This window comes from Anomaloglossus baeobatrachus, chromosome 1 (assembly GCF_048569485.1).
Source record: "Anomaloglossus baeobatrachus isolate aAnoBae1 chromosome 1, aAnoBae1.hap1, whole genome shotgun sequence".
NCBI lineage: Eukaryota > Metazoa > Chordata > Amphibia > Anura > Aromobatidae > Anomaloglossus > Anomaloglossus baeobatrachus.
Genome location: NC_134353.1, coordinates 867,615,974 through 867,640,744, shown reverse-complemented (window position 1 = coordinate 867,640,744; position 24,771 = coordinate 867,615,974). Strand labels below are relative to the sequence as shown.

The window sequence follows — 24,771 nt, the reverse complement described above, 5'->3', positions numbered from 1 at the left end:
GGAAACGTTTAGGCTTACAGGTAAATTTCTGATGACAGGTTCCCTTTAAGCTGTATGCTGTAGTTTCAATATAAATGAGTGTTTTATCACCAGGAGATTATCACTGCCTGGAGTAGCTGCCATGTTCGGTCTGGTTCACCCTCATCCCCAGCACTAATTAGCAGCTCACCGTCCATATACAATGTACACAAAGCTATGGTGTGGGGATGGTTAGATCTGAGAACTGTCAGAATGCCTGCACCCAGTAAGCCAAGTCATACATTAGTAGAAACAGGGTCACTTTCCTGCATCATGCTGCTCCCAGATGAAGCAGCAAACACCTGCTGACGGATTTCCTGTAAAAGAGAACCTGTCACCAGATTTGGGGCCTATAAGCTGCAGCCACCACCAGTGGGCACTTGTATACAGTATTCTAACATGCTGTATATAAGAGCCCAGGCCGCTGTGTAGAACATAAAAATCACTTTATAATACTTCCCTAACGGTCATGCGGTGCAGAATGGTCAGATGGGAGTCTCTGTTCTCTGGGTGCGGCGCCTCCTCTTTTGGCCATCTTGGTCCTCCTCCTTCTGAAGCCGGGGTGCATGATGCATCCTATGTCATGCACCCAGGCTGGCATTGAGGTCCTGCGCAGGACCTGAAGGCAAAAACGCTCAAAAAGCTGGCTGGGTTTTACTTGAGCCTTCCCTTTAACTTGTACGGTAAAAGGTACAGAGATTCTTCAGAGCCGAACACACCTGGAGAATAGTCCACTCACTAAACACCTTGGTGAGGGGAAAACAAAACCCGTCGAGGGTCTGCTTAGCTTCCTCTCAAGAACACTACAGAAAGCCTTTGAGGACAAATTAATACACTCACTCTTGAGTATTTCGGTAGCACTTCTGCAGAGCAAAAGACATTGCTATTGTGTATAGTCGCTTTGGTCACCACAAATCTAGAAATACCAGAGCTCTGCAGGTCTATACGCTAGACTTGCTGTAGGCTTCTCCTGCTATATGTATACACTTGATTTTTTTTTTTTTTTGCTTTCCAATGCAGTTACAGTTGCAAATACATGTTGTTCCATGTATGATAATACAGCAAAGGTTTTCGGTCATAAAACTATTACTTTGCACAAAACCAGTTAACCCCTTGGAGTCACAGTTTAAAGGGAACCTGTCAGGTGCAATATGCACCCACAACCACAAGCAGTTCAGGGTGTATATTGCTAATCCCTGCCTAACTGTCTCTGTATACACTAGCATAGATAAAGAGATCTTTAGAAAAAAGTATTTCCAAAGATCTTTTGTCGTATGCTAATGAGCAAGGAGACAAGTCCCCTGGGCATTAGTACACCCACAGAGGCATGCTAATAGAGCCGACTAGCCAGGGGAACTAAGATGCTAATGAATGTGCAGCGTCACAGGATGATCTCACTCACCTCTCCACCGCCATCGCGTCTGATGCTGGATTTCGGCTACCCCAGAGTTTCGGTCATGTGCACTACTTCAGTTTGAAGCCAGGATGCATACACCCGGCTTCATAATGCATATGACCCAAACACCGGGGTCATGCGCACTGAGCCGAAATCTAGTGTCGGACGCGATGGCAGCGGAGAAGTGAGCGAGATCATCCTCTGATGCTGCACATTCATTAGCATGATAGCACACCCACAGGGACATGCTTACATGCTAATGGGGCCGACTAGCCAGGGGAACTAATGCCCAAGGGACTAGTCCCCACGCTCATTAGCATACGATAAAAGATCTTTAGAAATACTTTTTGTAAAGATCTCTTTATCTATGCTAGTATATACAGGGACGGTTAGGCAGGGATTAGCAATATGCATCCAGAACTGCTCGTGGTACTGTGTGTATATTACACCTGACAGGTTCCCTTTAAGCTCTCAACATACACACACTTATCTCAGGACCCATACCCCATTTGTTCAGCGATATTGTATTAGGACTTCCTTTCATCAAGAGTTGCATTTTGTAATTGAATTTTTTTTCCTTTATTTTTTGGAGGGGGGTGGGGGAGGGAGGAAAAAGTGTACAATTAAAATTATGACAAGTTTTACCATATCAGGCAAAGAACAGCAGAAGAAGAACTACCGTAGTAACGTTTTCTTTGCATTTTAACCCCTTAAGGACGAAGCCAGTTTTGTACTTAATGACCAGGCCATTTTTTGCAATTCTGACCAGTGTCACTTTATGAGGTCATAACTCTGGAACGCTTCAACGGATCCCGGTGATTCTGACATTGTTTTTTCGTGACATATTGTACTTCATGATAGTTATAAATTTAGAACGATATTTTTTGCTTTTATTTGTGAAAAAAAAATCGGAAATTTGATGAAAATGTTGAAAATTTTGCAATTTTCAAACTTTTAATTTTTATTCCCTTAACCCAGAGAGTTATGTCACACAAAACAGTTAATAAATAACATTTCCCACATGTCTACTTTACATTAGCGCAATTTCTGAAACAAAATGTTTTGGGGTTAGGAAGTTAGAAAAGGTCAAAGTTCATCTGCAATTTCCCATTTTTTCAACAAAATTCACAAAACCATTTTTTTAGGGACCACATCACATTTGAAGTGACTTTGAGAGGCCTAAGTGTCAGAAAATACCTAAAAGTGACACCATTCTCAAAACAGCACCCCTCAAAGTACTCAAAACCACATCCAAGAAGTTTATTAACCCTTCAGGTGCTTCACAGGAACTAAAGCAAAGTGGAATGAAAAAAAGCAAAAAATAAAATTTTACCTAAAATGTTGCTCTAACCCAAATTTATTCACTTTTAGAAGAAATAACAACAAAATGAACCCCAAAACTTGTTACCCACTTTCTTATGAACGCGCCAATACCTCACATGTGGTCAGAAACCTCTGTTTGGACAAATGGGAGGGCTCGGAACAGAAGGAGCAATATTTGAATTTTGGAAAGCAAATTTGGCTGAAATAGATTGCGGGCACCATGTTGCATTTACAGGTCCGCTAAGGTACCTAAACAGCAGAAACCCCTTACAAGTGACACCATTTTGGAAACTAGACCCCTTAAGGCTTCTATCTAGGGGTATAGTGAGCATTTTGGATCCACAGGTACTTCACAGATTTTGATAACGTTACTTTGTCACATTGAAAATTTTCATTTTTTTCTCAAAAATGTTGCTTTAGCATCAATTTTTTCACTTTTTCAAGAGGTAATTCCAAAAATTTGACCACATTGTTTGTTACCCACTTTTTTATGAGCGCGGTGATACCTCACTTGTGGTCTGAAACCTTTGTTTGGAGAAATGGGAGGGCTTGGAACGGAAGGAGCAATATTTGAATTTTGGAAAGGAAATTTGGCTGAAAAAGATTGCGGGCACCATGTCACATTTGGAGGACCCCTAAGGTACCTAAACAGCAGAAACCCCGCACAAGTGACCCCATTTTGGAAACTAGGCCCCTCAAGGAATTTATCTAGATGTTTGGTGAGTACCCTGAACCCCCAGGTGCTTTACAGAAGTTTATAACGTTGAGCCATGAAAATAAAAAAAATAAAATTTTACCACAAAATTGTTACTTCAACCAGGTAGCTTTTTTTCACAAGGGTAACAGGAAAAAAATCACCATGAAATTTATTGCGCAATTTCTCCTGAGTTTGTTGATATCTTGTATGTGGTGGAAATCAACTGTTTGGGCACACTACAGGGCTCAGAAGAGAAGGAGTGCAATTTGACTGCAAAATTGGCTGGAATCAATAGCGGACGCCATGTTGCATTAGGAGAACCCCTGAGGTGCCTAAGCAGTGGAGGTCCACCACAAGTGACCCCATTCTGGAAATAAGACCCCTCAAGGCTTTAATCTAGGTGTATATTGAGCATTTTGAATCCACGAATACTTCACAGAATTTGATAAGCTTAGGTTGCCATATTGAAATTTTCATTTTTTTCACAAAAATGTTGATTTAGCGACACATTTTTCACTTTTTCAAGAGGCAACAACAAAACGTGTACCCCACAGGTTGTTATCTAATTTCTTGTGAGCGCAGGGATACCCCACATGTGGCCAAAAACCTTTGTTTGGATAAATGGGAGGGCTTGGAATGGAAGGAGCACCATTTGAATTTTGGAAAAGTTGAAGTAAATTGCGCGCACCATGTCACATTAGCAGGGCCCCTTGGGCACCTATACATCAGAAACCCCCCACAAGTGACCTCATTTTGGAAACTGGAACCCTCAAGGATTTTATTCAGGAGTATAGTAAACATTTTGAATCCACAGGTACTTCACAAAACTGTTGCTGTAGCAACAAATTTCTCACTGTTAAGGGGGCTTTACACGCTGCGACATCGCTAATGCGGAGTCGTTAGGGTCACGGAATTGGTGACGCACATCCGGCCGCCTTAGCAATGTTGCTGCGTGTGACACCGATGAGCGATTTTGCATCGTTGCAAAAACGTGCAAAATCGCTCATCGGTGACATGGGGGTCCATTCTCGATTATCGTTACTGCAGCAGTAACGATGTAGTTCGTCGCTCCTGCGGCAGCACACATCGCTATGTGTGACGCCGCAGGAACGAGGAACCTCTCCTTACCTGCCTCCCGGCCGCTATGAGGAAGGAAGGAGGTGGGCGGGATGTTCCGGCCACTCATCTCCGCCCCTCCGCTTCTATTGGGCGGCCGTTCAGTGACGTCACTGTGACGCCACACGGACCGCCCCCTTAGAAAGGAGGCGGTTCGCCGGTCACAGCGATGTCGCCGGGCAGGTAAGTATGTGTGACACATCTGCGCGATGTTGTGCGGCACGGGCAGCGATTTGCCCGTGTCGCACAACAGATGGGGGCGGGTACCCACGCTAGCGATATCGGGACCGATATCGCAGCGTGTAAAGTAGCCTTTAGGCTATGTGGCCATGATCCAGCGACACGGCGTCTAGTACACAGTGTCAGCCTCCTGCAGAAATGTGAGTGTTGTCCACGGGAGAACGCAGCTGCCCATGCCCACGATTTGGGTTCAGGCTGCTGTGGAGCTCTATGCTACCTGCAAAGAACACTCATCTCCGCAGCATAAATTGACATGCTGAGGCTCGGGAAGCTGCGCCACAGGTCGGTTTATGCTGCGGAGAAAAGAAACACAGTGGGCACGGGATTTCTAAAAATCCTGCCACTGTGCTTCTACTGCACAACGCAGCGTTATGGACGCAGGGAAAACGCTCTGCGCCCAAAACGTTGCAAACCCCGATTGTGGGCACACAGCGTAAAATGCTACAATGGATGAATGGATAGATGTCAAACATATATAACGTCCCACCCCCCTGCATATTCTAAGCTGGCGCCCTTTAGTGCCTTTCATGTGACACTAAAGGATGCCTAGCCTTGTATTTAGCCCAAAAAAAAAAAAAAAAAAAAAAAAAAAAAAGAATAAAATAAATGACGTGGGGTCCCCCCTATTTTTGATAGCCAGCTAGGGTAAAGCAGACAGCTGTAGCCTGCAAACCACAGCTGACAGCTTCATCTTGTCTGGTGATCAATTTGGAGGGCTCCCCAAGCTGTTTTTTTTTTTAATTATTTATAAATAAATAATTAAAAAAAAAAAAAAAAAAAAAAGTGGGGTCCCCCCAAATTAGATCACCAGCCAAGGTGAAGCTGACAGCTGGGGTCTGGTATTCTCAGGATGGGAAGAGCCACGGTTATTGGACTCTTCCCAGCCTAAAAATAGCAGGCCGCAGCTGCCCCAGAAGTGGCGCATCCATTAGATGCGCCAATTCTGGCGCTTCGACCCAGCTCATCCCGCGCCCTGGTGCGTTGGCCAACGGGGTAATGAATGGGGTTGATACCAGGTGTGTAATGTCACCTGGCATCAAGCCCAGCAATTAGTTATGTCACGGCGTCTATCAGATACCCGACATAACTAATTGACAGTAATAAAAAAAAAAATTGACAACAAAAAAAATTTTATTTGAAAAAACACTCCCCAAAACATTCCCTGATTGACCAATTTATTGAAAAGAAAAAAAAAAAAAAATCCACAATAATCCATTTGGACGTCCCACGTCGACTCTGGACCTTCTAGAATATGGGGGGACACGTTCAGGGAACGTGTCCCCCATTTTCTAGGAGGGCAGACCCTCCATTTGAGGAGAGTGGGTGCAAAGAATCTGCACCCACTCTCCCCGGGTCACAGCTGCAGAGTGCCGAGCAGCCAGCGTCCTGAACACAGGAAGCTGACAGCCGCGCTCTGCACGTGTGACCGGCATCTGCAGAGAAGGAGCCGGAGGAGGGGGCCGCGGAGGATCAGCGCTCCGACAGGTATGTATGACACCGGGGGACACCAGGGGGGATAGGGGGGGACCCGGCAGGGCCTAGGGAGCAGGTTTCTGTCGTATGTGTTATGGCACATACGACAGAAACCATAGGAACACTGTAAATGCGGCCGGCGCGCTGCTGTGCTCGCCGGTGCGCGCGGCCATCTTGGATTTTCGGGAGGGGGTTGGGGGTCGGGGGGGCACTTTGGGGATACCGAGGGGACCGGAGGGAACCGGGAAAAATATTTATCTCCCATCTGGCATGTTTGATCATGCCAGATGGGAGATAAATCATTTTTTACCGGCGCGGTCATTTACTATAACTTGATGATCGGTATACGGTGTATACCGGTCATCACGTGACTGGGGACCGGTAAAACCGGCCCGAATCATGATCTCCAGGGTCTCAGCTACCCCCGGCAGCTGAGACCCCGGAAATTTTCTGACTCTGGGGGGCGCTAGACCCTTTTTTCCGACCGCCGTTAAAAAGCGGCGGATCGGAAAAAGTACCCTTATTTACCGCCGTTAAAAGGCGTATCGGCGGTCATTAAGGGGTTAAATTGACATTTGTATTGACCTACAGTCATTAAGTTATTATTTTTAGGTGGAACATAACAGATTTTTATCTGTTATTGCAAGAGCTGTAATGTCTCTTAAAATACACAGCTGTATGAGGGACTGGGGCTTTTTTTTTTTTATGGAGAAAGAAAATCGAGAGATACCCTCACCAATACGTTTAAAATGGGTTGTACAGTGTCGCAGAGGTGCTATAACATCTGATATACTGGTCGACCGCCTGAGAAAATACCTTGGTTTGCATGCTAGTCAGGGGGCTTCAATGTATCCGTGGTGTGGTCAAGCATTTGGTGCACAGTTATGCCTCCTCATTTGGATATTGGCGGCCTTCCTATGCTTTTGATTGTCAGTGCTCCCTTCCTAGAGCAAGCACTGAATGGTGCCAGCGTGTGCACACATGGGCCCTGCCTATGCCTGACCCCTCACAGTGGTCTGGCATGTTCTCCTCCCCGGCTTTCTACTGATGCTGCATGAATACACCCAGATGTGTCGCAACTGGCATTAGCAGAAAGAAAAGTCACACGCGGGCAGCGTTCAGACAGCGCTGTTTCTGGGAAGCGAGCACTGTCAATCAGAAGTGAAGGATGGCCTTCAATATACGTAGAAGCGTAGAAGTGTACCAATTTCTTCACCAAGACAATAGGATGCATTATGGCTAGTTTGCAAACAGTTATTTTGGCAGTACAGTGCTGGTATGGTTTGTGTAGTGGCCAACTCTCCTACAACACTGTATAGGCCATTTATAATGCATGCAGAGGGGCGTGACGATATCTCTAAGTGCAGGTGAAGACAACCGCCTCCTGACAAGGTATTCGGACTGTGAAATCACCTTGTGCGATTCTGGCCTTTGACCGGTAGCTTAGGAGCCATCACCTCCAGCGGGATCTGTTGAGCTGAGATTGATGGCTCACAAGGAGGCCACTGGTAGGATTTTGTGGCCACAGCAACCATCAGCGCCCCAATTATCACACTGGTGTGCTGACTGACATGGAGTGATTCCCCCCTCCCCAATACCATAGTCATTGAAAGTAGCATGTGAAATGTTAAAGTGCTGGGATCAGAGCAAGGGCCAGTCCCAGCGAGTGCAGCAGGAGCTTACCCGTGTGTAACAGCCGGCTCCCGCACTACTCCTCTGCCATCAACACAACTACACAGCACATCATTTTACAATAAGGGTTTACCCAAAATCTTCTCATGTCAGCAATAGGTCTGGTATACCTCTCCATAGCCTCCCACTGACTCTTCCGAGGCTCCACTCTGGCCACTTGCACCATTTTGCAGTCGTTCCAGCAGTTCCAAGAGGGCAAAGTTTTTCTTTAGTCCCCAAACTCCAGAGTCTCCTGTTTATAAAAGTATAAAGAAGATTAAAAGAACCTGAACCAAAAGATGAAGTCCAAATTCAGGAATAATAATTTTGTATAAGAAATGGAATAAAATGCCCAGTGAATATTAACCCAAAAACCCGCAACTTGCAACACAAAAGGTCCTGACACTAATGAGAGGGTATGGCTAATGTAATTCACAATGAACTGTAGTGTTCTTTAGGCCACAATTCTAAAGCTATGTACTCACACTGAGTTATGGTGCAAAAAAAATTCTGGACAAAAAAAAAAAAAAAACACCTCAGAGTGCACACAGAGCCTTACTCCAGTCAGTGGCTGGAGTAAGATTTCTAGCATGGAGGCACATGGGTCTTATAAGATGCTCCTGTTTCATTGAGAGGCGTACACCTCTTGATGACAAGGTGTGCTGGAGTCAAAGGCTCCCTATTTATTAAAACTAGTGAGGAGGTGGAGGGGTTCGCATTGTGCAGCTGATCGACTGGAGTGCTGGGATGTCAGGCAACCAGTAGTGAAATAATATAATAATAATATAATTATAATCTATAAATAAAATTAGATATGGTTAAAATCAGAATTCCCCACACACAAACCAAAAACACGAATGGATAAAAAAAAAAAAAAAAAAAAAAAAAAAGACATAAAGTGCAGAACAGGGTTTGGTCAAATGCCCTATAGATTTCCCTGCCTTGCCGCGAAGGTTGGCCCCCTAAATGAACGAAATGGCGCCCCCGCTCACCCGCCTATCCCTGCACTATGCAGGTGCAGCTAGTCTGGGAATACGGGAGTGCAGAAAAATACCAATTGTTACTGCACTACCCATCAGCCCATAATGTCCGTGCTGTCAAAACACTTATTTTCAGATGACAGAATCAATAAATACTCCATAAAATAATAGACGGTATGGACCCACAAAACTATCAGATGGCTCACGTATGATTATAAAGATTTGGAGATTGCAATACAAAGTGCTGAATGCCTTGAAAAACTATATTATCCTCAGATATAGACTTTAACGTGCACTAGTGCTATGCAGTTACTAGAGCCTTAAGGTGCAGTGCATAGAATTGAGTCATGTGTAAACATCCCACTCCATATGATATATCTAACCTGTAAATAAGGACAAAACAGAAAAAAGCCAATTTCTTCAGGCCCGATTGTGACATGTATAAACAATCAGTGAATGTTCACATGTAAACATTGCACTCATAGCATCAAAGCTGAGAAATGGTCATGTTACACTGCAGTATATCCATAGCAGTGATCTGACGCGTGTAAAACAAAGGCACAAACTATAGCATTAACGTACAAAACATGCAAATAAAGTTTGGAGATAACTAGATGAACATTCCACCCTACTAAGGGTACTGTCTCACTAAATGACGTACCAGCGATTCCGACCATGATATGACCTGGTCAGGATCGCTGGTGCGTCGCTACATGGTCGCTGGTGAGCTGTCAGGCAGATCTCACCAGCGACTCGTGGAAACAATGCTGCGCTTGGTAACCAAGGTAAATATCAGGTAACTAAGCAAAATGCTTTGCTTGGTTTCCCGATATTTACACTGGTTACGCACACCACTTAGCGCTGGCTCCCTGCACTCATAGCCAGGGTACACATCGGGTTACTAAGCAAAGCGCTTCGCTTAGTTACCCGATGTGTACTCTGGCTACGTGTGCAGGGAGCCAGTACTGGCAGCCTGAGAGCAGTGTACGCTGGTAACCAAGGTAAATATCGGGTAACCAAGCAAAGCACTTCGCTTAAGCCCGCTTTACACGCAGCAATGTATCTTACAATGTGTTGGCGGGGTCACGTCATAAGTGACGCACATCCGGCATCGTAAGGTACATTGCAGTGTGTAACAGCTACGTGCGATTGAACGGTAAAACCTTCATCGCACGCACGTCGTTCCATTTCTCTGGAATTGAACGTCAGATTGTTCATCGCACCCGGGGTAGCACACATCGCAGTGTGTGACACCCCGGGAACAATGAACAGATCTTACCAGCGTCCTGCGGCTCCCGGCCCGCAATGCAGAATGAAAGAGGTGGGCGGGATGTTTACGTCCCGCTCATCTCCGCCCCTCCGCTTCTATTGGCCGGCTGCCACGTGACGTCGCTGTGACGCCGAACGTCCCTCACACTCCAGGAAGTGGACGTTCGCTGCCCACAGCGAGGTCGTATGGAAGGGTAAGTACGTGTGACGAGGGTTAATAGTTTGTGCGGCACATTCAACAAATTGAACATGCCACACATACAATGGGGGCGGTTACGATCTCATACGATATCGTATGCTGGAACGTATGGTGTAAAGCAGGCTTTAGTTACCCGATATGTACCTTGGTTACCAGTGTCCGCAGCTGTCAGACGCCGGCTCCTGCTCCCTGCACATTCAGGATTGTTGCTCTCTCGCTGTCACACACAGCTATGTGTGCTTATCAGCGGGAGAGCAACAACTAAAAAATGAACCAGCACTGTGTGTAACGAGCAGCGATCTCACAGCAGGGGCCAGATCGCTGCTCAGTGTCACACACAGCGAGATCGCTAATGAGGTCACTGGTATGTCACAAAACCTGTGACTCAGCAGCGATCTCGCTATGTGAGAAGTACCCGTAATAGCCAAATCACAGCAGGGGACGTAACTGCAATATAATAGAGGCTCGTTTTGTGCTAGATATAATACTAATTAGCTTTAACAAGGTCGCCAGGTTATTCCAATCCAGCCAGATTGCTGGTAGCCAAAAGAGAATTAGCTCAATAGCCAATCGCCCGACGCGTTTTCCCCCCCGGCTCAAATTCTCGCCGGGGTTCTTCAGGAGCTCCCACGATAGGGTACAGATGGCTAGCCACAGTCTGCTGTTCACAATCTCGGTCCCAGTCGCCTCTTCGGCGCGTGGGATAGTGCACGTTCTTTTGAATATGGCGCCTATAGATGTCATCGGATCTGACGTAAGCGGAAGTTGCGCCCGATGGAACGCATCATGGGCTTCACATATAGTATCTGTGATTCTCCCGCAGTCTCCATAGAAACGTCATCAGGTAGTGCCAGCGGAAATAACGGACGTGGAAATGACGTGTGCTGGAACGCATTTTGCGCGCCACACCACCATCTATATCCGCCCACATATACTCACAAGACAGATGCCTGGAAATGATACATTTCGTTATACAGACATCTAAATTAAGGTCTGAACATATTTCCTACTGCTCCCTATTCTGCATAGATATTCAAGAGGATAGAATTCTATATCTCCCATGTTTTAAGCGCACATGCAATTCAGAAACAAACGCTCCTCCACATATATTGGTCTCTTTTATGGACATAAAGGATGCAAGTTATAACAAAAAACTGTCAATATTCCAAAAATCCACAGATCCCTTATTCAAGACAACCCTGATTCCAGCGATGTGTCACTTAAGGAGCGGTTTGCTGTCATTTTGATAAAATCAGTGTTTTCTCTGCACCAGATCTAGCATTATACAGAGCTCATAAATATGCCGGACTACCTGCAGCACATCAAGAAGTTCTGAAATGATAATCTACTGCTGATTAAATTGTGATTTTATGAAAACTACACTAAGCAGCCCAGTAAGTGACACTGCTGGAATCAGGATCTCTTCCCCTTAAAATTATGCTACTCTCAGATTAGGTGGCAAAAATCTGGTGACAGATTTTCTTCAATAGGGCACGTCATGTAAAAAACACCCCACACCACATTATTACCCTGCAGGTTAATAGCATTCTAAAGCTGCCAGGAGCCAGCACCAAGAGCTCCACTGCCAGATGAGCTTAGTCCTCCAGCAGCGACAGGCAGTCAGAGGTGTGGGTGTGATGCCCTGGACTAGTCAGGCCATCCCAGGTACACACACACACACACACACTAGGTGACAGCAGCCAACCTAGAAACCCTTGTCACCACCCTCCAGGTTTGATGTCCACACCAGGGGGGACGGAGCCAAGTGGTTGGCTCCGCCCACCGAGGAGTTCACAGGCCTGGAGGCGGGAAAGACACAAAACACAATGAGTCAAGTGGTAGTGCAGAGTGGAGAGAAATCAAGTTCATGGGCAGACCTGTGTCCAGGCCTGCCAACAGACTACTCTGGTGGCTGGGTCGGAGCCCAGTCACCTTTGGCAAGGAGGCAGATGGTGGTGGCCGCCTGCAGGAGCTGGGATTACAGTCGGTGGAACCGTAGGGACTGGGGTCGGGCGGTGGCCCGCCGGTACCGAACCAGGGAACCGATTGGAAACCGGAGCACCAGGAGGGGTACTCAGACCAAGTACAAATCCCTGAACCGACAGGGCAGAGTCAAATCAACTGATTGAGGACTGGACCTATCCCTATTTTAGGACCTATCCCACACAAGCCCCGTTAGAAGACAACAGCCCAACCATACAGGGTAAAGCCACCGCCAAGGCATAGAGACCCAAAGGGCCAGCGTCTGCGGGCAAACTGGCTCCTACGACATATACCAGTCGGGGAGCGGACTACCGTTGCTTAGGCATAGGAGTCAAACATTCATACAAAAGTGTAGGAGAAAGGCGGAAACCACCAACCTATTCTGGGAGAAGCTGCAGCCGGCTGCGGGCCCCGTTCATAATCCAGTTTGGTTTACCAGAGACTCCAGTGTAGTGTGTCATAGTGAGTAAACCAGTGCCTTCGGGCCGCGCACCGCATCAGCACCCACCCGCTCCCACACCTCAGCACCTCCCTCGGGACCATCGCTCCCCTACCCAAGGAGGGGTCAACACCAAGCTGCGCAACACCGTCCCCGGGAGGCCTAGTTAACGGCAGCGGTGGTGTCCCTCTATTCACCACAACCCGTGGGTGGCGTCACGAACTTACATCCCAAACCACCGCGGCCCCAGCCGTGGAACTCCCCATCAAGTCTCTGCGTGTAGCGCCAACTCCCTTGCAGAGTGACGTGACCCCCGGGTCCGTGAGAGGCTAGAGCCACCACCCGCCGTACGAGCACGGATCAGAGCGGCTCGGCGGTCGCAGCCGAGCCCGCGGGGCGGTACATGGGCCCGGGAGGCAGTCAGTCAGAGGTGTGGGCCCGGCAGGCAGTCTTTGTATACTGAGCGGTGACTGAAACTGCTCCAGCAGCGCCTGTGACTAGAGGTTGGAGGAAGTGTAGATTTTCCCATGGCAGCAGTGTGGGCGCTGGACACACCAGTCAGCCCTCTCAGAGGACATAGCAGCAGCGCTCTGTACAGACACCTGATGGCCGATCACTCACCCGGCAGCTGAAATGCAAGACCCTCCTGCACTCAGCAGGAAACACACCGCTTACACCTGGATCTATAGGCTCATCAGTCCCTCACTTGTCAGGCAGTGATCCATTTCACAGTTCTGTGTAATTCTAACCTCTCCTCCCTCAGGCCTGTTTTAAGACTTCCATTTCCCTCCGTGCATTAATACCCCATATTCTATACACTTGAACGGCTCTGACACAGAGTATAACGCAGCTTTCCCACCCTCCATGATGGTTATTGCTCGCTCCCTCTTTTGCTACAGATCTGTGGGAAAGCTTGGTTACACCTTTTGTCACTGAGCCACCATAACCCAGCTTTCCCCAGTAGAAAAGGACATCTAGAAAGGAAGATGTGCCACATTACTACTACGGAAAGCAAGAAACTCAGGCGCACATCATACTACGAACTCAACCAGCACAGGCACTGCCCCTCAAAGAAATGTAACCTGTAGGGGGCTGGAGGCAGATTTCCAGTTACTGCATCCATTTTGGTAGGTGGATACGATTCATTAGCCAGGGCTATATACTGTATGCAAACAAGCAAGATGTATGAGGTCAGCCCATTGGAAGCCCCACATGTTGGGTAATTTCCAACTCATTTCCGGGGTACGTTGGGGCTGCAGATTTTCTCTTCCGGGTACCTGAGTTGCCATTATTAGTCCCGCTAGGTGATCCATACAAAACCCACAATCACTTGCCTTGGAGTAAAGGTATAAGCTCAGATTGATCTTGGGTACAAAACGTGAGGCAGATCTCAATGTACCGCACACACAGTACAGTCAAATGTCTCTATACTGATGTCAGGACCAAAACCACAGTTGTCCCACCAGACAAGAAGTAAATTAGCCCCCGCTGGGACACATGGGTCCTCTACTGTCCCCCTTAGCTGGTGGGAGACTTTCCCATCAAATAGCAAATCATTCTTAGCGCGGTGCTGGCACTTACTATATACTGTAACAGTGTGTCCCCCCCAGCCAGCACCATAATGTAATCAAGCCTCCAGCAGTATTGTAACAGCGTGTCCCTCCCTGGCCTGTGTGTCTAGATTTCAATGTAATCAGGCCTAAAAGGTACCGTCACACTAAGCGCCGCTCCAGCGATCCCACCAGAAAGCTGACCTGGCAGGGATCGCTGGAGCGTCACTACACTGGTTGCTGGTGAGCTGTCACACAGTTAGATCTCACCAGCAACCAGTGATCAGCCCCCAGTGACACGTGGAAGCGATGCTGCGCTTGGTAACTAAGGTAAATATCGGCTAACCAACCCGATATTTACCTTGGTTACCAGCGCACACCGCTTAGCGCTGGCTCCCTGCACTCCTAGCCAGAGTACACATCGGGTTAATTACCCGATGTGTAGTCTGGCTATGTGTGCAGGGAGCAGGGAGCCGGCACTGACAGTGAGAGCGGCGGACGCTGGTAAGGAAGGTAAATATCGGGTAACCAAGGAAAGGGCTTCTTGGTTAGCAGATATTTACATTGGTTACCAGCATCCGCAGAAGCCGGCTCCCTGCACATTCAGTTGTTGCTCTGTCGCTGTCATACACAGCGATGTGTGCTTCACAGCGGGAGAGCAACAACTAAAAAATGGTCCAGGACATTCAGCAACAACCAACGACCTCACAGCAGGGGCCAGGTTGTTGCTGGATGTCACACACAGCGACATCACTAGCAAGTTGTGCCTCAGCAGCGATGTTGCTAGCGATGTTGCTTAGTGTGACGGTACCTTTAGACAGTCGTCCACTAGATGTTGACCTATGTTCTTCTCCGCATGGGACTCATCCGATACCAGCATGCATTTTCTGGAAACTTCTCCATATAAAGTCACATACTAAAATGTGGGTGTGAACCCTTTCCCATCCAGGGGGTGGCTCTAAGGAGAAGTGGAAGAATCAGCCACATGTTTTTAGTCGATTGATGCTTTTTTGGGTGAAGGGCGAGGATCTGTGCTGAGGGCAGGTCCTGCTGCCCGGGTATGGACTATGGGACATTGAAGATCAGCTGCTACGTGGGATTTTGTTGTCTCAGCCACGCTACCGGATATAAGTAACTCAAAGGACTGTTGTTGCATTTTCCTTGGCGTCAGATTGCTGGGTGGCGCTCCCGGATCTATTTTCTTTGTGTGGACTCATTGTGGACTCTAAAGAACCATTTGGATGTTTTATGCTCCCTGCCTCAATAAAACTTGCTGGATTGTTCATTGGCCTGGTGCCCCTGCCTGTTCTGTCGCATACCCTTTTCCATATACATTGAATCATGTGCCATTTGAATTTTAGAGCAATTCTGACATGGATTTTCTAAGTTACACCAGCCTCTTCAGGTCTAAGAAAGCTTTAAGGCTAAGTGCCCACATAGCGCATTTTCATGCAATCTATGAAGATTGTGTCTAATCCATGCACATGTGGCGTATTAGAACACAGTGCTTCGGCTGCTGCCGAAGTGCTGCGTTCTAAGAAGTGACATGTCACTTCTTTCGTGCGCTCTGCATGCAGCCCCCGCTCTGTGTATGGGAGGGGCTGCATCCAGAGCGCATGAAATCGGCTTTTCAGTACGCATTGTTTCTGCAGCGATTTGAAACGCACATGTGCTGTACAAATCGCTGCAGAACTTTCTGCAGGGACAGAACGCAACGTGGGGACATAGCCTTAATATCATTTAGTTTCTATTTTGAAATATAGTGATAGATCCATTTAAGCAACATCATAGAGTACTAGAAAAGAAGGGAATTTTGTTTACTTACCGTAAATTCCTTTTCTTCTAGCTCCAATTGGGAGACCCAGACAATTGGGTGTATAGCTTCTGCCTCCGGAGGCCACACAAAGTATTACACTTAAAAGTGTAAAGCCCCTCCCCTTCTGTCTATACACCCCCCGTGCCTCACGGGCTCCTCAGTTTTGGTGCAAAAGCAAGAAGGAGGAAAAGTTATAAATTGGTTTAAAGTAAATTCAATCCGAAGAAATTTCGGAGAACTGAAACCATTCAACATGAACAACATGTGTACACAAAGAACAACAGCCCGAAGGGAACAGGGGCGGGTGCTGGGTCTCCCAATTGGAGCTAGAAGAAAAGGAATTTACGGTAAGTAAACAAAATTCCCTTCTTCTTTGTCGCTCCATTGGGAGACCCAGACAATTGGGACGTCCAAAAGCAGTCCCTGGGTGGGTAAAGTAAAACCTCGTAACAGAGCCGTAAAACGAACCCCTTCCTACAGGTGGGCAACCGCCGCCTGAAGGACTCGCCTACCTAGGCTGGCATCTGCCGAAGCATAGGTATGCACCTGATAGTGTTTCGTGAAAGTGTGCAGGCTCGACCAGGTAGCTGCCTGACACACCTGCTGAGCCGTAGCCTGGTGCCGCAAAGCCCAGGACGCGCCCACGGCTCTGGTAGAATGGGCCCTCAGCCCTGAGGGAACCGGAAGCCCAGAAGATCGGTAAGCTTCGAGAATTGGTTCCTTGATCCACCGAGCCAGGGTTGATTTGGAAGCCTGTGACCCTTTACGCTGGCCAGCGACAAGGACAAAGAGTGCATCCGAGCGGCGCAGGGGCGCCGTACGAGAAATGTAGAGTCTGAGTGCTCTCACCAGATCTAACAAGTGCAAATCCCTTTCACATTGGTGAACTGGATGAAAACAAAAAGAGGGTAAGGAGATATCCTGATTGAGATGAAAGGGGGATACCACCTTAGGGAGAAATTCCGGAACCGGACGCAAAACCACCTTGTCCTGGTGAAACACCAGGAAAGGGGCTTTGCATGACAGCGCTGCTAGCTCAGACACTCTCCGAAGTGATGTGACTGCTACTAGGAAGGCCACTTTCTGCGAAAGGCGTGAGAGAGAAATATCCCTCATTGGCTCGAAAGGTGGTTTCTGAAGAGCCATCAGCACCCTGTTCAGATCCCAGGGTTCTAACGGCCGCTTGTAAGGAGGGACTATGTGACAAACCCCCTGCAGGAACGTGCGTACCTGTGGAAGTCTGGCTAGGCGCTTCTGAAAGAACACAGAGCGCTGAGACTTGTCCCTTAAGGGAGCCAAGCGACAAACCTTTTTCCAATCCGGATTGAAGGAAGGAAAGAAAAGTGGGCAAGGCAAATGGCCAGGGAGAAAAACCCTGATCAGAGCACCAAGATAAGAATATCCTCCACGTCCTGTGGTAGATCTTGGCGGACGTTGGCTTCCTAGCCTGTCTCATAGTGGCAATGACCTCTTGAGATAACCCTGAAGACGCTAGGATCCAGGACTCAATGGCCACACAGTCAGGTTGAGGGCCGCAGAATTCAGATGGAAAAACGGCCCTTGAGACCGCAAGTCTGGTCGGTCTGGTAGTGCCCACGGTTGGCCCACCGTGAGATGCCACAGATCCGGATACCACGACCTCCTCGGCCAGTCTGGAGCGACGAGGATGGCGCGGCGGCAGTTGGACCTGATCTTGTGTAACACTCTGGGCAACAGTGCCAGAGGAGGAAACACATAAGGGAGTTGCGACCAATCCTGAACTAAGGCGTCTGCCGCCAGAGCTCTGTGATCTTGAGACCGTGCCATGAATGTCGGGACCTTGTTGTTGTGCCGGGACGCCATTAGGTCGACGTCCGGCATCCCCCAGCGGCAACAGATCTCCTGAAACACGTCCGGGTGAAGGGACCATTCCCCTGCGTCCATGCCCTGGCGACTGAGAAAGTCTGCTTCCCAGTTTTCTACGCCCGGGATGTGAACTGCGGATATGGTGGAGGCTGTGGCTTCCACCCATAGCAGAATCCGCCGGACTTCCTGGAAGGCTTGCCGACTGCGTGTTCCGCCTTGGTGGTTGATGTATGCCACCGCTGTGGAGTTGTCCGACTGAATTCGGATCTGCTTGTCTTCCAGCCACGGCTGGAACGCCTTTAGGGCAAGATACACTGCCCTTATCTCCAGAACATTGATCTGAAGGGAGGACTCTGGCTGAGTCCAAGTACCCTGAGCCCTGTGGTGGAGAAAGACCGCTCCCCACCCTGACAGACTCGCGTCCGTCGTGACCACCGCCCAGGATGGGGGTAGGAAGGATTTCCCCTTCGACAGAGAAGTGGGAAGAAGCCACCACTGAAGGGAAGCCTTGGCTGCCCGAGAAAGGGAGACGTTCCTGTCGAGGGACGTCGACTTCCTGTCCCATTTGCGGAGAATGTCCCATTGAAGTGGACGCAGATGAAACTGCGCAAAAGGAACTGCCTCCATTGCTGCTACCATCTTCCCTAGGAAGTGCATGAGGCGCCTCAAGGGGTGTGACTGGCCTTGAAGGAGAGATTGCACCCCTGTCTGTAGTGAACGCTGTTTGTCCAGCGGAAGCTTCACTATCGCTGAGAGAGTATGAAACTCCATGCCAAGATATGTCCTAGGAAATCTCCTTGGGACATTGAGGCGATGACGGAGCGGAGCGATTCCATCCGGAACCACCTGGTTTTTACGTGTTTGTTGAGCAGTTTTAGGTCCAGAACAGGACGGAAGGATCCGTCCTTTTTCGGCACCACGAACAAGTTGGAGTAAAAACCGTGACCCTGTTGCTGAAAAGGAACAGGGATCACCACTCCTTCTGCCTTCAGAGTGCACTCCGCCTGAAGAAGAGCATCGGCTCGCTCGGGGAGGCGGAGATGTTCTGAAGAATCGAGTCGGGGGACGAGAGCTGAACTCTATCCTGTAACCGTGAGACAGAATGTCTCTCACCCAACGGTCTTTTACCTGTGGCAGCCAGGCGTCGCAAAAGCGGGAAAGCCTGCCACCGACCGAGGATGCGGTGTGAGGAGGCCGAAAGTCATGAGGAGACCGCTTTGGGAGCGGTTCCTCCGGCGGTCTTTTTAGGACGTGACTTAGACCGCCATGAATCGGAGTTCCTCTGATCCTTCTGAGGCCTTTTGGACGAGGAGAATTGAGACCTGCCCGCGGACCGGAAGGACCGAAACCTCGATTGTACCTTCCGTGGTTGAGGTCTGTTTGGTTTGGACTGGGGTAAGGATGAGTCCTTTCCCTTGGATTGTTTAATGATTTCATCCAAATCGCTCCCCAAACAGGCGGTCGCCAGAAAATGGCAAACCGGTTAAGAACTTTTTGGAAGCAGAGTCTGCCTTCCATTCACGTAGCCACATGGCCCTGCGGACTGCCACCGAATTGGCGGATGCTACCGCCGTACGGCTCGCAGTGTCAAGGACAGCATTAATGGCTTAGGACGCAAACGCCAACGCCTGAGAGGTTAAGGACACCACTTGCGGAGCAGACGTACGCGTGACTGCATTAATCTGCGCATGACAAGCTGAGATAGCTTGGAGTGCCCATACGGCTGCGAATGCTGGAGCAAAAGACGCGCCGATAGCTTCATAGATGGATTTCAACCAGAGGTCCATCTGTCTGTCAGTGGCATCTTTGAGTGAAGCCCCATCTTCCACTGCAACTATGGATCTAGCCGCCAGTCTGGAGACTGGAGGATCCACCTTGGGACACTGAGCCCAGCCCTTGACAACGTCAGGGGGGGAAGGGATAACGTGTATCCTTAAGGCGCTTGGAAAAACGCTTATCTGGACAAGCTCGGTGTTTCTGGACTGCCTCTCTGAAGTCAGAGTGATCCAGAAACGTACTCAATGTACGCTTGGGAAACCTGAAACGGAATTTCTCCTGCTGAGAAGCTGACTCCTCAATTGGAGGAGCTGGGGGAGAAATATCCAACACCTGATTGATGGTCGCTATAAGGTCATTCACTATGGCGTCACCTTCAGGTGTATCTAGGTTGAGAGCGGCCTCAGGATCAGAATCCTGATCTGCTACCTCCGCTTCATCATCCAGAGAGTCCTCTTGCTGAGACCCTGAACAGTGTGATGAAGTCGAGGGAAGCTCCCAGCGAGCCCGCTTAGGCGGCCTGGGACTGCGGTCCGTGTCAGAGATCTCACCCTGGGACCTATGGGTCACCCCAGGAGCACTTTGCTGTTCCAACCGAGGGGGGCCTGGGGTCAATGATTCAACAGTGCCCAGGGCCTGTGTTACCGGCCTGGACTGCAAGGCTTCTAGTATCTTAGCAGACCATTTATCCATAGTCTCAGACAGTTTGTCAGCAAATACTGCAAACTCCTTCCCTGTCACCTGGACAGTGGTAGCAGGTGGTTCCACCTGGGCCACCAGTAGCAGAGGCTCCGGCTGAGTAAGTGCTACGGGGGCCGAGCATTGCACACAATGAGGATCGGTGGAACCTGCCGGTAGTATAGCCGCACATGAGGTACAGGTTGCAAAGTAAGCCTGTGCTGTGGCACCCTTGCTTTTTGCGGACGACATGCTGTTGTCTCATCTGAGTACAATGCAGGAGGGTATATAGCCAAAACTCAACAGTGCGACCGTACAGTGTAAATGTATAGCATATATATATATATATATATATATGTGTACACTTCGGCACTCAGTGGGGCCAGCACCACAGGTGCTGCTTACCGACCGCTCAAAGCGGTTGTCTGATCATCAGATTCCCTGCCTGGGCCTCCCAGAGCCATGTTGTCTCTCCTCTCCAGCGTCAGAAGTGCTGACAGGAATGGCTGCCGGCGTTCTGTGTGGAGGAGGGGGCCGTGGGCGTGCCCTAGAAAGTGCGGGAATCTGAAGCCCCACTGTGCTGAGTGAGGGGGGAGGAGGATACAAAGTATGCTCCAGCCCTCAGCGCTGACGTCCTGTGCAGCGTCCCGCCCTTCCCCTGACTGGCAGGCCTGGGGGCGGGAATATGCGATACTAGGCCGCAAAAGCCGGGGACTAAAGTTATAAGCGCGGCCGGCAAATAAGCGCGGTCGGCGCGGTAGCCCCCGGCGCACTAACACACACAGCAGTGTGTATGGCACAAGCGCTCCATGCGCGGTCCCCCAAGGGGACACAGAGTACCTCACAGTAGCAGGGCCTTGTCCCTGACGATACCCGGCTCCTGTCCAGCAGATTCCCCAGGGGCTGCGGAGGGAGCACGGTCCCAGTGCCTGGAGACCGATTAGGATCCCACTTCACCCAGAGCCCATTAAGGGATGGGGAAGGAAAACAGCATGTGGCTCCTGCCTATGTACCCGCAATGGGTACCTCAACCTTAACAGCACCGCCGACCAGAGTGGGGTGAGAAGGGAGCATGCTGGGGGCCCTGTTATGGGCCCTCTTTTCTTCCATCCGACATAGTCAGCAGCTGCTGCTGACTAAGATGTGGAGCTATGCGTGGATGTCAGCCTCCTTCGCACAAAGCATAAAAACTGAGGAGCCCGTGAGGCACGGGGGGTGTATAGGCAGAAGGGGAGGGGCTTTACACTTTTAAGTGTAATACTTTGTGTGGCCTCCGGAGGCAGAAGCTATACACCCAATTGTCTGGGTCTCCCAATGGAGCGACAAAGAAATATACACATTTTATTTACCTAGTTCTGTAACTTGCCGATCAAACGGGCAACGAATGGCTCTGCCGTGTAGAGGCAGTCGGGTCAGGCAGTCATGGCAGACCGTGTGGCCGCACAGGAGTAAACGTGGCACCTTGTCTCCTTGAAGAGTGAAGACATCTTCACAAACCCCACACTCCAGAACCTAAGGAATCAAGAGAAAAAAAACCCCTCAATTATGAGAATCCCCAGGAAAAGCAAATGCAAATAAGAAGAAGAGGAATAGTCACAAGTCACAATCCAGGGGACAATGTATGCCGGTCACTATACTGGACATAACAATGGTGCATTGTCTCGATATTGTTATGAGAGCAAAACAAACAGAAAACTGTTCAGAGATCTCATCACAAGGTTGCAAGGCTGGAGCAACAACACCGGAAAATAAATAAATATATATATATCAGATTATCACAGACACACAATAAAGAGAAGAGGAGGAGGAGAAATTGGGGCTAATGATGGGAGGCCACCTCATCTACCGGGCACCACACGCCCCATAGCCCAGAAGATATATTTTCTCAAAACGACCCCTCATCCAGAAGGCATACAGGAATGACTAACGTCAACTGTACACCCATATTAAGAACACACATATATATATATATATATATATATAGGCAATAGAAGGTTACAGCTCGTCTAATAAAACCGGCCACCGCTGCAGTGTATCAGAGGTGGCCGAGCACACGTGGCTCTGAGGCTGGCGAGGTTCTTGGGTTTGACCAGCCTGAGTCTGAGATCCTCTGATATCGTTATATGGGGGGGGGTGTGAATCAGTCTCCACAAGAACGGAGAACGCCCAGTTCAGGCCAGCGTGCAGCAATGGCAGAGGCCACAGTGTCAGCAAAAAGGAGCACAACACACTACTTTAGTGGGTTTAGCGGTAATTTTCATACTTTGTGGGCGGCGCTCACACAACTAAGGGAGTGCCTTTGTATAATAAGTAAAGGAGCCACACCCCTTTTAATATAGGCCCCCAAAGCAGAGCCCCCCACAGCAGATGGGGGAGGGGGGTCTAAAGGGCAAAGCCTCCCCATCCAGAGACCCTAGCAGGGTGGAAGGCAGACCTTAGTGGGCCAGCCAAGGAGGGGGTGGGGAGGGTGGAAGGCAGACCCTAGTGGGCCGGCCAAGGAGGAAGTCAGACCCTAGTGGGCCGGTCAAGGAGGAAGGCAGACCCTAGTGGGCCGGCCAAGGAGGAAGGCAGACCCTAGTGGGCCGGCCAAGGAGGAAGGCAGACCCTAGTGGGCCGGCCAAGGAGGAAGGCAGACCCTAGTGGGCCGGCCAAGGAGGAAGGCAGACCCTAGTGGGCCGGCCAAGGAGGAAGGCAGACCCTAGTGGGCCGGCCAAGGAGGGGGTGGGGAGGGTGGAAGGCAGACCCTAGTGGGCCGGCCAAGGAGGGGGTGGGGAGGGTGGAAGGCAGACCCTAGTGGGCCGGCCAAGGAGGGGGTGGGGAGGGTGGAAGGCAGACCCTAGTGGGCCGGCCAAGGAGGGGGTGGGGAGGGTGGAAGGCAGACCCTAGTGGGCCGGCCAAGGAGGGGGTGGGGAGGGTGGAAGGCAAATCCTAGTGGGCCGGCCAAGGAGGAAGGCAGACCCTAGTGGGCCGGCCAAGGAGGGGGTGAAAGGCAGATCCTAGTGGGCCAGCCAAGGAGGGGGTGGGGGTGTGTGGAAGGCAGACCTTAGTAAGTGGGTGGGCCGGGGAAGAGGGCAGACCCTAGTGGGCGGGACCAGGAGGGAGGGGGGTGACCCTAGTGGGCGGCCGGGACAGACAGGTGATGCAGTCACAGGGAACGCTCTGCCATCCACCCACCAGTTGCCCCCGCAGCGCAGATCCCCGTCCCCGCTGCCGATGACATACACACGGGCGCAGGTTTGCGGTGCCGGCGGCGGATTGCCGCACTCCGGTTCCTGTGGCCGCCATTCCCCGGAGAGAGCCCATCTCTCACACTGCCCCGGTGCCCGCTCACCTTCACCGCTCCTCCAGGGCCCACTCGGCTCTGCCTGCTGCTCTCCATCCTGCCCGCTGAGCTCAGCCTATTTGCAGCTGCAGCCACCGCCATATTGGCAGCTAGCAGATCCAAAGCAGCGGTGGGGGGAGGGATACACAGACAGGTCACTATCACAGCTAACCAGGGTAATAAATCTCTTCCCAGGAAATCCCTTGTATCTAAGCAGTGATGTCATTTTAATCTACAAATTCTGACTCTTTGTAAAAGCTATAAACTGAATTACATTAAATGAGCTCCCCCCATGTTACTGATGGTTCGATCCAAATTCTGCCAGTAGTTACACTACTATATAAAACAGACGCCACGGAGTGGCGCCCATCTTTACTGTGGGCAATAAACAACGTCAGTGACATAGGGCACAGTGCTGTGAGGTGGTCCGGCCCCGGGTTATACCGCCGTGGTGTCATTGAATGAATGTAACGTTGTTGTATATAATTTGACGGCTATTTAATATCTATTATACGTGAAGAAAAGTCATGTGATCTAAGCGCCGCACTGGTGACGTCACACGCCAGAGTTTCATCTCGCGGAAGAATTTTGTTCCCTGAGAGGATCCGTAGAAGCCGTCTTCGGAGGGTTGCGTCTAGATCAGAGTTGATTTTTTGTGGTCCTCAAAAAATCAACTCTGATCTAGCTGCTTCAGTAGTGAGCCGGCTATATCGGAGTTGATTTTTTGAGGCCTCATTTTTTCCACTCTGATTTAGCCGGCTCACTGCTGAAGTGACTAGATCAGAGTGGGTTTTTTGTGGTCCTCATTTTTTCCACTCTGATCTAGCCGGCTCACTGCTGAAGTGACTAGATCAGAGTTGATTTCTTGAGGCCTCCTGCAGTCACATGTTTTTGGTCACCTCATTTTATCCACTCCGTTCTAGCTGCTTCACCAGTGAGGTGGCTAGATCAGAGTTGATTTTTTGATGATCTCTGTGATC

General features: G+C 49.6%; 2 protein-coding genes across 2 annotated transcripts in view; one reads left to right on the top strand and one right to left on the bottom strand.

Annotated features, from left to right (window-relative positions):
* TRIM23 (tripartite motif containing 23) overlaps positions 1-23,919 on the bottom strand; it is a 77,052-nt gene extending 53,133 nt beyond the window's left edge. The window contains exons 1-3 of the mRNA XM_075326154.1: positions 23,801-23,919; positions 21,819-21,981; positions 8,066-8,187 (exon numbers count right to left, since the gene is read on the bottom strand). Of these exons, the coding sequence (XP_075182269.1) occupies positions 8,066-8,187; positions 21,819-21,981; positions 23,801-23,893 (378 nt within the window). The 5' untranslated portion in view covers positions 23,894-23,919. The remainder of the gene's footprint in view (positions 1-8,065; positions 8,188-21,818; positions 21,982-23,800) is intronic.
* A 310-nt stretch (positions 23,920-24,229) lies between these two features.
* Positions 24,230-24,771, top strand: part of LOC142254790 (trafficking protein particle complex subunit 13) — a 101,660-nt gene continuing 101,118 nt past the window's right edge. The window contains exon 1 of the mRNA XM_075326128.1: positions 24,230-24,417. The gene's annotated coding sequence lies outside the window, so the exon portion shown is untranslated. The remainder of the gene's footprint in view (positions 24,418-24,771) is intronic.